We start from the raw sequence: 14,925 nt of genomic DNA on the forward strand, positions 1-14,925 counted from the left end.
TGCAATCAATTATTTTGCATATTATAATTGCACTTAATTTGCAAGATTATGTCAAGCTTTGTTTCCATTGTTTCGTCTTTTTGCGTTCACTGTGGCCAGGTGCCCGTTTATCAACTGTTCATGAAATATTTTTCAGTGACTCAAAATTACCGTTGGTTAACAAATTCACACTCCTGTGTTCTAACAACTCAGAAAACAACAGACACTTCACCTTGTTCCTACATCATTCTCAATCCAAATAATGATTCAATTCCCAGCAGGAGCACATGAATAGAAATGATCATAAAATAAAAGCAATTGATTGGGTAAAACCATGTGCGCATCAGCCTTTCAATAGCCGTGTCACATACTAAAACATAAAATACAAAGCTCTCCAATTTCCGTGCCCCCTCAGAACTGACTAATTTCCTCCGTTGCTTCGCCCCTGTCATCTGTCACATCAGAGCGACTGCTGCCAACCTTCTGACCCCATCTCACCCACCACCTTCTGGGACAGCGTTTGCATCGCTTTCCCCACCTTCCTCCACAAACCTTTCTCCGAAAATACTCCCACTAGCATTCGGAAATAAAACGGAAAACACATATTTTCAAAGCTGCATTTAATGTGTATACAATCTTGTTATAGTACATTATGTTACTATGTTTTTTTTTTTTACTTAGTTGAATGGGATTTTAAAATGGGTTTCACCCAAAATCAACCATCGGAGAAAAACATGAATCAGCAGGGCATCCTTTTTGTGGTTATTATTATTTTATTAAACATACTCAGACTGTCCTGATCAGGCACATACACATCATACATACTGTGACGGATCGTTCAACAGAAAGACAAGGATCTTAGTGTAGAACAGTGCAAATGGTGACTCAAACAAAACAATAAGGTCCAAACAAAAAAAAATCCATCGACGACATACAGCTACTGCTCCTGTTAAAGAAAACAGAAAACAGCCACATAAGCCTTGATTGGCATAAACAATGACACAGTGTAATGATAGTAGAGTTAAGGAAAGATGTGTATTTTTAGACCAAACAAACCTTTTCGCTGCTGTGCAGCATATAAAATGACCTCAGGTCATTCTGACAGTTGGCATATGCCATGCCGAGTCCTGTTCCTGAGCCAAATGAAATGGGCCAGGTGTGCCCTACAAAAGAAACCGATACTTTATCCCTTCCCAAGCACAGTGGTATAAAAAAACATACTATAGATTATTACCTTTTTAATTTAGCGTTCATTTAAGTGTAATAAACCATGAAGATACAAACATATAGGTACATTTACTTGAAATATGCCAACCCACAGTAAGTGCTGGTGCATTAGTTTTAATTAGCTGAATCCCTTTACAATATTTGTTAGTCAGGTTTAAAACACCCATGTTTTTTTGTTTGATGGCCAGGTGCAAGCAAAATAGGTGGAATTTTAGTCTTTTGAGCTTAATTAAAGCTTCAAGATACAGCAACAATTATTTTTGAAATACTTACGTTTAAAGAAGAGAACAGAAAAAACGATTCCTAACCCCAGACCAGTGCCTGAAAAGGAGGGGGGAAACAGTTATGACATGGAAGGAAGGCAATGTAACTTTGGCTGTTCAATTAAAACGCATCTTTATTTATCTATTGCGTGCATGCTGACTCATTCTGACTCGGACTTATGGACATTTACATAATGTATTCTATATTTTTCATGTAGCCATAACAAAAGCTTTGTTGCTTTGTAACGCAATACCTTTTTAAAAATAGCCTATGTGGATAAAATGTAAATCTCATTCTGACAGTAGGATGGCGGGAAGTGACGTCAGAGTATTTTCCCCATATGTGTGTCTGAAACTAGTCAATGTTGGGTGACGTTTACTCTCACTGTGTCGAAGACATAGGTCGAAGACTACACCGTTCAGTACCTCACTCTATGATGCTGTGTCAAATACGTCAAACAAAACTCCGTTCATGTATCTGTTATATGTCATCCCACTCCCTGACGCAATTTCTAAAGGGAGCTATTACCTAAAAAAATTTACAAAGTTTACATGGTATTACAATACATGTTTTATAAGTATGCCGAATTCAGGAATGGGAACTGTTACATCGTAAAAACGCAATTGTTTAACGTTAGATTAACATTGCGTAATGAACTGCACAAGAAAGCATCTAGTTATCATTTTCTGAATGGCGCTCCTACTTCTTTCTAACAACATCTAAGTGAAACCAAAGAAATCACGACTAACCGTATGGTAAACTCTAATGAAACTAAATAATTAAGTCTAATTGTGTCTATAAAATAAATAAATCGATATGGTCACTCGGGTGTCCTTTACAAGCCCTCTACTAGTAGCTAGTAGTTAGCCTTTCGCCCAGTCAATGACAGTAGTGGACTACAGTAATAACTGTAGCTTATTTGGTCTTAAATCCGGGACATACAGTGTAGTTAAAAGGTGAATACTCTGAGATATTTACCGAGTTTAATGGCACCGTCAGCCAGGCATCGGTCCCACTTTTTCGCCAGCTCCTTCTCAGACATGCTGCACAGTAGCTAGCTCCTTTCAAGTGTCAATGCAGCTCTGGTGATACATTCAAGTGCTATTGGAAATATGGGTTTTCCTATTATTTTAACGGAGGGAAAACGTAATTAAATGCATGCATTGTTTGGCCTTATCTGTCAAAGTGGGAAATTAAAATGTTATTCACCGGCTTGATTTTTTTGATGAAATATATGAGGGGGAAAAAAAACCCTTTAAAAGGCTAAAGTTCGTTTATGTATGTACGTGAACGCACCATTACACCATCTTGCAAACCTCGCGATGACTTTAAAACTAAAGCGGCTGGATGTCGCCACCTTGCGGTAAAGAATAGAAAGATAATTCACAGTCATTTCTATGTTATGGCAACAACAACAAAATCACAAATACAATATATTTTATTTTCTGAATGAAATATCATTTGACACAGATCAGTACACCGTCATGAAGTCATTACAGCATGTTCACGTTATTAACACTGATTTCCTGAGATGACAATACACAATTACTGACACAAAAACTTGGCAAGTTTTAAGATTGTTACCATAAATAATGATGAGCCATCAGCTGGGCCACCTTATATATGAATTCTACAAACAGACGTATTAAATTCAATAAATGATAAACAATCACATACAAATTATTCACTTCTCAGCAGGCAAACCGTTTGAAAAAGCCAAAACTCATCTGGTTGGCAGAGTGATTTTGAAGCACAGCCTTTTAAAATAGTGAACACTACAAGTTGGCTTCTTTATGGACTTCAAGTGGACTCATATGAGGGCTGGTTATGAGTATTTACACAGTGATTGTGTGAGAACAGCAAAGGGGCACCAAAGAGGTAGAAACGTGTCCTTGAGAAAAAAATATATCTTTGGCCAAAAACTAAATAAATCCCCTTTTACTGACTTTACTCCCCTAAACGTGAATCTTAGGCTAGCCACAATTGAATACTTGTAAGTGATAATACACATACTGTACAATATGACACCAATAGCTATTGTCCAGGTACCTCCATGTAAGTGCACCTGATAGCCAGGATGTTGTGTTTAAGTGGACTCCGCTACAAAAAATATGCTGCATTCCATCCTATGTAAAAAAATAATGTAGTGAACACAGTCAATAGATCATCCACCCTGTCTCCTTGTCCTGAAGCACTTGCCCCACCCACAGTTCACACTGAAGCTGCTCTGATCACTAGTCGGACTCTGGTTGAGAGGACTTTTCTTCTTCTGCTGCTGCTGCTGCTGCTGCTGCTGCTGCTGCTGGTGCTGCTGCTGGTGCTGCTGCTGGTGCTGGTGCTGGTGCTGCTGCTGCTGCTGCTGCTGCTGGTGCTGGCTGGCTGTTTTCTTCTTTCGCTGTCTTCACAAAGCTCTTGCTGAAGGTCATGAGATCTCGAAGCTCTTTGTTCTCAATCTGAAGGAGACATAATAACCACAGATTTATGGGAAAATGTCCAGATGGAATTATTGAGAGGTAAACAAACAATCAAATCAAGTAATATGATTAGTTTATAGCCCTAGACTTTACATGCTGCTTAGCTTCACAGTCACCTACGCCAACACGGAAAATGTTACTGCTCCGAAGCAACAATGTTAGCTGGCTAAAACCTGCTACAAAGTGGAAACATTTAACGTTAAAGTATATAGAGAAGTGCATTGAAAAGGGCGAATCTTTGTAATGCACTTAGCAGAGCTTTGTAAAGATGAAGTTTGACAATCAATGTTACCCAGAATATGCAAGGATGCAGGAATGCAGTAGAAAGATACTAACTACCGCTTCAGCAGCACTACAACACACACATAATGAAATGGGTCTTGACATTAAATAAATGAAGTCTTAAGTGGTCACAATTGTGAAACCACTCTCCAGAGCCAACCAGGAAAGTAGAGCAACATCCTTGCCATGGTAAGCAACACAGAGACAGTATCAGTGTGTATTTCTAGCTAAACCTCCCCATATAAAATATTGATTCACTCAAAAACATCAACAACAAACATCATGTTAAAGTTGCTCCTGATTTTACAGAAGCACTTACCTCTAGTTGAGCGAGCCTCTCTCGAACAGAGCAGTAGTGCTGATCGTCCACCTGCACCGCTTTTCTCATCACCTGACCCATCTCGCAAATCCGCTCCACCTGGTTCTGCACTTCCTGGACAACAGACCACAAACTAATTGTTTTACCAGTTTTAGTACAACTTTAGATTTAGTCCATCCATTTAGATTCCTAACCAAATGAGAACGTTCGAAAACAGCAAGGGTACCTTAGCGTGGTTCTCGTGGAGGTTGAGCACAGGTTTGGTGTCCAGCTCCTTCCTGGCCATCATCAGCTGGAGCATCTGCTTGCGGTAACGACCCATGATCAACTCTAGTGCGTACTGGTGTTCTTCAAGAGATAACCATAGTTCTGCAGGGAAAGTCGAGAAGATTTTTAGCAAAAATATCAAAACAATAGCTAAAAAATGAACAGGATGAAGTGTATTTTGGTATATTTTTTTTAACCTTTATTCTCCTGCTGCAGGTCCTTGATTTGAGTGTTTTCCTGAGACAGAAGGACATGAGGCTTGTATTTTGTCAGCTCCTGAATCTCTGAAGCGTCTTCTGTATGCTAAGAGGAGAGAGGAATGATGAAGAACAGAAAGATGTGTTGCTTTGTTAAAATTTAAACTCAAAAACAAATTACAAAAGGATTTCATTCTTAAAAATACAGTATCAGTATAAGGTAAACTGGTACTAGTGAAATGCTCCATATGAGGCAGTCATACACATATACAAAACATTTATGATAAAGCTTTTTGAAAAATGTATGGCGTTTGTGTAAACTGGGCAACAAAATTGCCCAACAATGAGCAATGTTTTTCATCAAGAGATACTTTTATGATTTTTTAACATTATCAGAAGAAGCATTTGCGAAATTGTGGGCTGTTAGTTATATTGTATTAATGTTTTCTAGAATGAATGGGTAAGTGATACAGTTGGAGATCAGGAGTTTATGTTGCACCACTGCTGTGTGTTTGCCACTGAGCAGTACAGCACTTGAATGAACTCTGATTGTGGAAATAATCGTCCTTACCTTGTCTGGAATGGCATTTCCCACCTCTTTCATGCCCTGCACTCTCTGGTTTAAGGCCCCAGACTGCTCTATCAGCCCCTCAGCGGCCGTGTCGTGCTCTTTCAGCCTCTCGAGAAGTGTCCGGGCATCCCCCAACACTTTCTCCAAAGTGCAGGCCATTTCTGGAAACTGACAGCTCCTGTGTGCAACGTAAACAAGCTACTCGACTCTGCAAGAGGGATTGAAGTACTTCGCAGTGTTAGCTTTGGTTGCTATCTAGCCTTAACCAGCCGCGGCAGCTGCAATGCCGTTATAGCAACGTATACAAGCTATTGCGGGCCTTCGTTAATATGTGTCGGAATACAGATTAAGTACAGTATAACAAATAAAAAGTGCTCTTTCTGTGTTGTTGTCAAGTGCGCCGTTTCCGTGTGAGACTGGACCAAACGTCACTTCCGCCTCGTCTTCTTCGCTTTAATTAAAAGGAAACCAACTTCAGGATAGATACCGCCATCTACTGGACAGATTAAATGGAGGTTTGAAACAGTTAAAACTGGCAGATTTATTTAACCTGTGAAAAATCATGGTTATGATTAAAATAAAAAGTGAAAAAACAATGCTGCTGTACAGGAGGGGAAGCATTTTATTTTTTATAAATTCTTATAAAAGTGTATGTCTTGTAATTGCACTGTTGAGGAAAACTGTGACCTAAGTTTTTCATTCATTGCATAACTATACCGTAGTTGTGTATGACATGACAATACATCTTTGAATCTTGAATGAATACCCAGGTAACTTTGTAAAAATCCAGACTAAAATCAGTAGAAATGTATGAAATTGAGGCTTTAAAATATTTCAATTGAAACCAATGAACTTTAAAAACTGCCTGCAGACAAAAGTGAGCATTTACAAAAGCATTAATTGTATTCCTAATGTATTGTCTCACCAACATGTCCACGGTGAAAACATTCATGATGTGTTAAATGTGTGGTTGTTTTTTAGCTTTCCATTGCTATGTACGTGCCCTTGTGTCATAATGAATGGTACCTCACTTTTTATCCATGACTTTGTTGATGCTTTTGCTATCTTGCCTGCCTCTCAAAAATACGATCCTGGTAACAACAAAATAAAGTATACTTTATTTATTCAGGAATTCACATTGAGATTTAAATCTCATTACAAAAAAAACCCTAATACCACAGAACAACAAAAAAATTAATACAAAAGATACATTATAATATTGAAAATGGTATTGATAAAAAAATATATGATACAATAGCAAATATATGCATATCCTACATATTATGCAGATTGTGACATTTAGCATTTAAAACTATCATCTAAAACAGTCACAGTTTCTCAAGAGAACCGTAAAAATGTTTTTATTGTATTATTTATTGAGATGTCAACACAATTTAGAATTAGTTGATGAACACGTTAAATCAACCATCAAACGTATATTAAATAGTTGAAGTATTGTCAGAATTTCAATTCTCCACAGGTTCATTCCATATTATCAAAAGAACGAAGCAATAGGTGAACGTCCTTAAATAACATTTCTCTTACAATCGATATTGTTCTTGAACACACTCCCAAGATGCAACGTGTGGCCTCAGAAACTCTACTACGGGAGAAGAACAGTTACTGTCGGAAGATTAAATGAGATAACGAGTCCAGTTGTCTGGATACAGGGAATTACTGTATTTCGAGCAAGTCAGCGCGTAACTGTCTCCTTTCTAGTCAAGATAGTAAGTCATAGAAAATATTCCCATCATGATCATAGACATATGCCCAGTTCTCGATGGATCATTGCGAGACAGCAATAATGGTTAGTCATCCCTCGCTCAGCGGCAGTGGCCACTCTTTTATTTCCAGGCTCTCTGGACATCCCAACGTTCTGAAATATCGCGGTATCTGTCTCCGTAATCACTACGTAATGTGCCGTGCTGCTTCTAGCGGCGCTGGTGACAGTGCTGAAAGCTGTTGGGGTAAGTTTTATTAATTATACAGCTTTATATTCCTTTTCGAACATGGGTTTGAACTATGTCATTACAATGTGTAGCTTTCTCTTCCAGCGGGCCTTTAAAATTGAACAGGGTATGAAGCACTTTGTAATACGCAGAGCTCGGGCCTGGGTGGGGGCAGCCTTATTTTTCCTCACCATAAATCACCACACAAGGACCAGCAGCATGCTAGCTAACTGTAGCCGCTATTAGCCTTTTAGCACAGTGAATGGCTTAGCAACATTGTTAACAATACACAAAAGTAACTTTGTATTTCTAAAATAAGTAATGCTACCAATGAGACGACACGCGTGGGAAACAAATGGCTGTTAGTGACAGACGCGGTGTAATTGAGGACGTGACTCTTATCGTTTGTCATAGCTTCTTTGTTGTCCCGTCCTCGTGCCGTTAGCTCTGATTACGTTATCTTAATGTTATTTGTGTATGTACAGTATACACTCTGATGGTGACATTTGTATTTCACCCCGAGTTCAAATATATTACAGTTCGTGGCACCTATAATATCCTAAATAAAGGTCCGATCTTTCCGTCGCCAGTCGCTTTCTTAACCATCAGTCCAAACCCTCCTTCTGTCAGTCTAACCAAATTAATATTATAATGTACGTTTCTTGTTATCGGAGGGCAGCGCGCGGTGCTACCCAGTTCCACAAAATAGGACTTTTAATAAAATGTATGTCCATAACTATTTTAGTGACAGCTACCAAATTAAACGCAATACCCAGGTGCTAGTTAAAAGCCTCACGTATACCTCTACTACGTTTTAAATACTTAAAAATTAGCTAAAAATATTAAAAAGACAGTTTTGGGTTTGGAACTTTTGTTTGATTTTCTTGGTGTACAAGAATAACCTGATTGTGTGCTTACTTTCCGTTAACTTTTGACCATACTACAAGCCACGTTACTTGTGATATGAGGCAATAACTAAAATGCCTAATTTGCTAACTATTTAAGCTAACCTGTGGCCTAATAAGCATGTCGCAGTAAATTAATTTAAAATTTAACAAAGTCAGAAACGCCCGGGGGTACTGGCTGTTTACGACTTTAGCGTTAGCATGATGCTAATCTGTGTGATTGTTTGTCCACACAAGGTCATTAAGCTGATTCATACTTATCTGTTGTGTGCGTTGGTTTGATTTACAAGCAGTATATGTGTGAAACAAAACCAATATTCGATGTTTTGGTAGGTGATTTAGAGTTTGAGCTGTGTTTAGCTGCTAGCTTAGTTGTGACGTTTTCTACATCGTTGCATGCCGCAACGTGTTGGATCAGGCCTTGTTAGTGGTTCCTGCAGAGGCTAGCGGATTGCTAGGAAGTCACATGGTTGGTACTGTCAGGGCTGTTGTTCGGGACCAGGGACGCGCCGTTGCCTTTTTAATAGGCCGTACTGTGGTCCGTGTCTTTTATTGTTTAATGATTTTTTAAAGTGTACTTTTGTTCTTAAACGGCCAATTGGTGCTGGTGGTTTAGTGGGCGTTATGTTTTTTTCTCTCTTCGCGTCGTCAAAAGCTGAGAAGGAATAACAGAAAATCTTCCTCAAGGTGGTTTTCCCTGAAGAATTGCCCCTTTTCATCACTCAAAACCTTTACCCCACTTAACACATCCTTTTTGTGATAACTAGCTTCTCTGTTTATTATATGACTAGGATTCACAGCTTTAGTCCCAATGAGTATATGATTTATCTGAGCCTTGCATATGTAAACAAAACACAAAAGTGACATTGTTGCTTAATCCAGATTTTAGATTTAGATATGAATATCCAGGAGGCTATTTCAAAGATACAACAATCTCCCTATTGCTCGAATCAGATTTTTTTTAATAACATTATAATTTGAATGTTTCGGGAAGTGCGTGGGATGAGTCATTGCGACACACTCGCAGCAGAATAAATATCATGTGTCCTGGGTTGGCTCACCCAGCTTGCTTTCAAAGCTGCTGCGTATTTAGGTCAACAACAAACACTCTAACCTACTGATGGAGATCAGTCACTGATTTTCAAATTTAAAATGTATGCACATGAATGTAATTAATCTATTAGCTCGTAGGGCCTCAGAGACACACTGAACATTTACAATAAGTGTGCAACAGTTGATAGTTGAAGTACAAAACAAGAGGGCCCTGGTCAGAGATGGTGCCATAAATATTATGGCATGCACGAAGGCTTGCTGACCCTAACCCACAGCTACTAGCTTCCTGGCATTTCCGGGCATCTGAGGATAACCTTTTTTTAAATGTAATTCTGTGGCAAGGAATAGTGATTTGAAAAAAAAGGAAAAACTTCAAGCCACTGGCACCACTTTATTTTTCTTATCAGTTTACAGTAAAATAATTCAATGTATTTGTGTCATTGCAGACACTTGGAGAACTAAGGCATTTGGTTCGGTCACTCTTGATGTTTTTGTTATGTTGATGCCTAAATTAATCCGTTCTGTCCAGCTAACCACATTTTTTTTTATCTCCAACAGTATGAAGTGAAACGGAACTGAATTTTTGTACCATCCGCAACTGCTTCAAGTTCAGATCATAACAAAGAAACTGAAGATAAAACTCCCAAAACAAAAGCAAAGTTGCAACACTGAAGACGCATAGAAAACCAACCAACCGATCACTTCAAGGGTTTAAAACGCAAGAAGTAACCAAATCCTGAAACGACCAAAGAAGACGCCCATCAGCCCAATTGAAACGCAACAGAGAAGCAAACCTATGCCCCAGCATATTCTGAGAAGACTAACTGATCTGAAACCAGAAGTTTGTGCCTACTCAACAGCTTTGACAAAGCACATGTCCCAACGCTGCTCCTAGCCCTCCTCATCCTCACCACATCACCGACTCACCACCGGGGTGTGGAGTGGGCTGCTACCTGCTAGTTTTATTTCCCCCCCATAGTTACCCGCCTCTTTTCCTTTTCTCGACTCTACTGTTTTCATTGTACATTTCCTTTTTTTACAGCAGTGTTTATGCACCTGCGTTTGCCTTTTTTCTGCTAGATTTCTGCCCCTCTTTTTTGCTTTATGCAACCATCTAGAACTTGTGCCAGAAACCTGTAACAAGTGTGTGTGCGTGTGTGTGTTCAACTGTGTGCGTGAAGAGATCTGCAGAAACGGCAACATCACTGAGATCCTGAGAATAACAAGAGTATACGCAACGAATAAAGGTGGGTGTCAGTTATTATTCCCTTCATAACATGAGGCCTGTCATGTTAACGAGAATTGTACTTTTAAATTAATTAACTTTTGATTTCATTTCTCATGTTTTGAATGATCCCCCTCTCCAATATGCTGAATATATTTCCCTTTATCGGGTTTAACGATCCAGATAACAAATCTGACGTAATTTGGGTATGATTCAGTAAATAACATTGGTAAATTCCCTATTTGTACACATTTGTTGTACATACTACTCCATTTATGTCTGTACATCTGTATCACTGTGATTCAGTTTGACCAGCTGCGCTGATTTCATGCAGCAATCCTGTGGTTGTTATTTATTTTTTGTCACTGATCATAAGGAGTGCATTTGTCCTCTTTGTCAAAGTTGGATGTTGTTCAAGCAAACCGACATGTCTGCTAATATTTTCACAATTTATAAACTATTTGTCATCAATTACAATTTGAAGACTCTCAATTTTTAAATAGCAACATCAGCTAATAATCTCACAGATATAGAAACGAAAGCAGCTGCTTCAATGCTTGTTTTGAAATCAACCTTGTATATGAATTCCTCTTTGCACATGACTCCACTCATGTGGAATGAGTATGATAAGTGATAGATTAGAATGTTGATCATGCCAGTGACCTCTACATTGTCACTTGCTAAAGATAACTTCTCCAAACACAAGCCAGCTGAACTGAAGCTACACTTCCTCCAAACAGTTAAGCTGGTTATTGAATTTAGATTGAGAATGACTTAAATGCCTTCCCACACCCAGCCCACCCTTTTCCTTATTCTGTGGTTTTAAAAGCCATATCCTCTCTGATTTTTGCCTTTTCAACTTCCTAACTCCGCAACTATTTGTCTTTTTTGTCTTGTGGCACACTGGCTGACCTATCTGCCTTACCCGTTATGTTTGTTCCTCTCTTCACCCCTGCAGACATCCAGCGGTGTATCATTGGGTGGTCATATAAAATAGAACTTTAGAAGTCAAGCAAAAAAAAAAACCTCCACACAAGTAATACAAGTTCAGCAAGTGCTTGAGCAAGTTTGGTCCGAGTTTATGGGAAAATATGGGCAGCCCCTGGAAAGGCTTTGTTGAGTTTACCTTGCCTGCGTCGCCACCCACCGCATTTGTTAGCGCTGACCTGAGCAGCACATCCCCTGTCGGACTCAGCCTGTCGCCGTATGGCCGATCCGTAAGTTCCACCTTCCCACCTCTTTTCTACGTGACCCACCCCCATCGAACACCCATCCACCCACCTTGCCCTGCATCTCTCTGCTGTGAATGGCCTAACCTTCTTCATCCTTTTCGGGCTCCCGAGACTAGCCTATACTTAGTTTTATTGTTGCAGGGTGAGGGGTGTTCTGCTTTTTTAATAAACTCCTTAAGAGGCGTTTTTTTTTTTTTTTCCCACCCATTTTTACTTCGCAATCCAGTAAAATATTTTCTCAGTTCGTAACTTCATTCAAATTCTGGCGAGTTCTGATCAACTTCATAACTGTTGGTCCTGCTATATAGTTAAATAAATGATATGGTTAATATTTGAAGTACTTGCCCATCATCTTTAAACTTAAGTCCTCGCTATCTCAGAGACCAAATTGTTTTTTACTGCACAGGCAACCAAATCATGCATGCCTTTGTACTCTTAAATGTTCCGCATTAAAGACCATTTAAGGGTAAAATGCCTCCATTCTAGGTTATATCTTCTGTTGGCGCTTTGTTGAAGTGCAGTACAGGGCTCTAACAGAAGAGGCTTCTCTGGGACCCCCTCCCCATAACCCATCACCGTCTCTGTCCACTGTAGCTGCATCACTCCTTTGACCTGTCATTTGCATTCCAATCTCCATCTTCAGTAGTTTTAACTCCCTCGACCTTGAGTAACATTTGCGATAATCAAACCACTTCACTTTAACCTTTCTGCGCAGAGGTTGGTTAAGTTTTGTTGTAATGTGAGATTGTCATGGTAGCAGTTCCATTGTTACGTCAGTGTGACGTTAGGATTAGTGATGAGCTGAATTAAATAAAAAATTGCATTGGAGAACTCTTTTTAAATACAAGAACATTTGATATGGTGCGAAGGGTTAGTAATGTATATTGGGCCCCTAAAATAGTCAGGGTCAAACACTGGTTCTTGTTCACGATGACGGCAGTTCCAAAGATACTGTATTTTATAATATTTGGCTGGATAACTGTTTTTTGGGTAATGACCAAACTACATATGATGTCTGGAAACGGTTAATTTGAAAGAAAATGCTATAAAGGCTATGACTATGCTCCTTTTTCAAAGCTGTTGCCTCCTCCCAACAGCATATGCAAGTCCTACCCCCAGTGTCAGAAATGGAAAGAGGCTCCTCTGAGCCTCCAGTGGCTCACAACACTGGCTCTGCCCCATCTACCTCTACCGCTCCCATGACTATACCCCGCTGCTCCTCCCTCTCATGCCACCCCCATCCTGGAAGTAAAAAACACAAGCGGACCCCCCTGTATCAGAGATCAGTAAGGGGACATGCTCTGGAGTTGCCCATGCTGACTTTTAACATCCCTGTGGTCAGCTGTTTTGTCGTGATGTTTTGATAACCGCATGGTTTGTAGGTGCGTGAGTCTAACCAGTATGTAGTGACAGATTTTGACGAGTGAGTTTTATCGATACACTAGTTGGTTAGTAGAGGAAGAACAGTTCTTTAGTGTTTAACCAGATCTGCATGAACGTTTTGTCAGTGCTAACATGGTTTGGGACTCAAATCGCTTGTCAAATTCAGGAATCTTTTTAACTTTAAGTGCATAACACTTGTAAGAAACTAGGAAGAGCCGTAGAGTGTGGTTAGTGTTATTTATTTTATTTCGTTCAATGGGACGTTTTATCCTAAAAGTCCACTTTGGCATTATTTACATCTCCATTGTTGGCCAGAAAGCTCCCAGAAGAATATAATTTAGCTTAAATGTTGCTTTTTCCACCCTTCCTCCTTTCTCCTAAAGTTTGTGGTACCTGCATGTTTTTAAAGTGCATTTGTTGTTTGGTATTTGAGGTTGGCATCAACCATTGCATTAAACTGCAACATACTTTAGTTTTTTTGTTAAGCTTCACTATTGAATACATTTTAACACTTGCTTCTCCTCTTCCCCAGATGAGTTTTGACCCAGGCATGCTCCATAACAATGGACATACTGCGTACGCTAACGGAACAGGGCCTGGCATTAGAGAGACTGGTGTGGTTGAGAAGCTCCTGACCTCTTATGGGTTCATCCAGTGCTCTGAACGCCAGGCTCGTCTCTTCTTCCACTGCTCCCAGTACAATGGCAACTTGCAGGAGCTCAAAATAGGAGGTGAGAGGCCTTGGATTTTTCTACCATTTATACATACTTAACTTGTTGAAAAGAAGCTTTAAAAATCAATTAAGATTTCAGTCCTGGTTTATGTGGGGACACCCTATTAACTGGTGGTAACCGCAGTTGACGTTTGATACTACTGTTCTCAGATCTATGTATGTATGTATGATAAAATCCCATAAGTGATTGCTGTCTTGTTTTTGTAGATGCCTATTTAACAAACAATAGTCTCCGGTGTCAAGCTTTGTCAAAGAAATGTTGAATTTTTTTGTGTGACTACCTCGAAATAAAAGTACATTTGTTTGTTAAACAATTGAATGCTTTCAATGTGAAGGCGCAACAGTGGGAATGTGCATTTTGACATGAATAGGGACACTGATATCCAATTTGTAATACTGGGAATCAGTGAAAATGGCAGGACTTTTATCATAGGACTATCCGCTCAATAACTATTGTGATACCTTATTATATAATAACAGACATCCACTAAAATGAAAATCTTGATTTCCACTCTTAAAGTTGTCTATTATTAAAAGTGTGCTAAGTGTTTGCTGTTCTGCTGCTTCTCTCTCCTCAGATGATGTAGAGTTTGAGGTATCCTCTGACAGGCGCACTGGCAAGCCCATAGCAGTGAAGCTGCTAAAGATAAAGCCAGAGGTGCTGCCAGAGGAGCGCATCTCGGGCCAGGTGGGGCCAGACCTGCACGCCTATCCCTTTACTGTGCTGCATGGTTATATTCATCCAGTTAAGGAACACCATTTTATTTTTGGTTCTGTCGTTGTCTGTCAAATAATATTTATATGGCCCATTGTGTTTTTTTGGGCAGAAGATGTTAATGTGCATACATTGTTAAATTCCCCCCCC

At 39.5% G+C, this 14,925-nt stretch overlaps 3 protein-coding genes across 13 annotated transcripts in view; 1 reads left to right on the forward strand and 2 right to left on the reverse strand.

Moving 5' to 3' along the window:
* Positions 1-582: 582 nt before the first annotated feature.
* micos10 (mitochondrial contact site and cristae organizing system subunit 10) lies at positions 583-2,573 on the reverse strand. Its single transcript, XM_010795150.1, has 4 exons — positions 2,449-2,573; positions 1,480-1,527; positions 1,036-1,142; positions 583-925 (listed from the first exon to the last, which is right to left on the reverse strand). Exons 1-4 carry the CDS (start codon positions 2,510-2,512, stop codon positions 917-919), a joined length of 228 nt encoding a protein of 75 aa, XP_010793452.1. The 5' UTR covers positions 2,513-2,573; the 3' UTR covers positions 583-916.
* A 317-nt stretch (positions 2,574-2,890) lies between these two features.
* sike1 (suppressor of IKBKE 1) lies at positions 2,891-6,033 on the reverse strand. The gene is made up of 5 exons (XM_010795151.1): positions 5,581-6,033; positions 5,010-5,115; positions 4,772-4,914; positions 4,546-4,659; positions 2,891-3,923 (listed from the first exon to the last, which is right to left on the reverse strand). Exons 1-5 carry the CDS (start codon positions 5,737-5,739, stop codon positions 3,705-3,707), a joined length of 741 nt encoding a protein of 246 aa, XP_010793453.1. The 5' UTR covers positions 5,740-6,033; the 3' UTR covers positions 2,891-3,704.
* A 1,411-nt stretch (positions 6,034-7,444) lies between these two features.
* csde1 (cold shock domain containing E1, RNA-binding) overlaps positions 7,445-14,925 on the forward strand; it is a 21,402-nt gene continuing 13,921 nt past the window's right edge. For 7 of the 11 annotated variants that reach the window (XM_010795153.1, XM_010795152.1, XM_010795155.1 and 4 more), the window contains exons 1-5: positions 7,445-7,547; positions 10,046-10,734; positions 13,042-13,230; positions 13,860-14,058; positions 14,639-14,805. In XM_010795153.1, coding sequence (XP_010793455.1) covers positions 13,045-13,230; positions 13,860-14,058; positions 14,639-14,805 — 552 coding nt within the window. In that variant the 5' untranslated portion in view covers positions 7,445-7,547; positions 10,046-10,734; positions 13,042-13,044. Of the gene's footprint in view, positions 7,548-10,045; positions 10,735-11,670; positions 11,930-13,041; positions 13,231-13,859; positions 14,059-14,638; positions 14,806-14,925 lie in introns of all 11 variants that reach the window. The other 4 variants (XM_010795159.1, XM_010795162.1, XM_010795160.1 and 1 more) reach the window with 3 other exon arrangements.

The sequence above is a fragment of the Notothenia coriiceps genome, unplaced genomic scaffold (assembly GCF_000735185.1).
Source record: "Notothenia coriiceps isolate Sejong01 unplaced genomic scaffold, NC01 NC01_scaffold00037246, whole genome shotgun sequence".
Classification (NCBI taxonomy): Eukaryota; Metazoa; Chordata; class Actinopteri; order Perciformes; family Nototheniidae; genus Notothenia; species Notothenia coriiceps.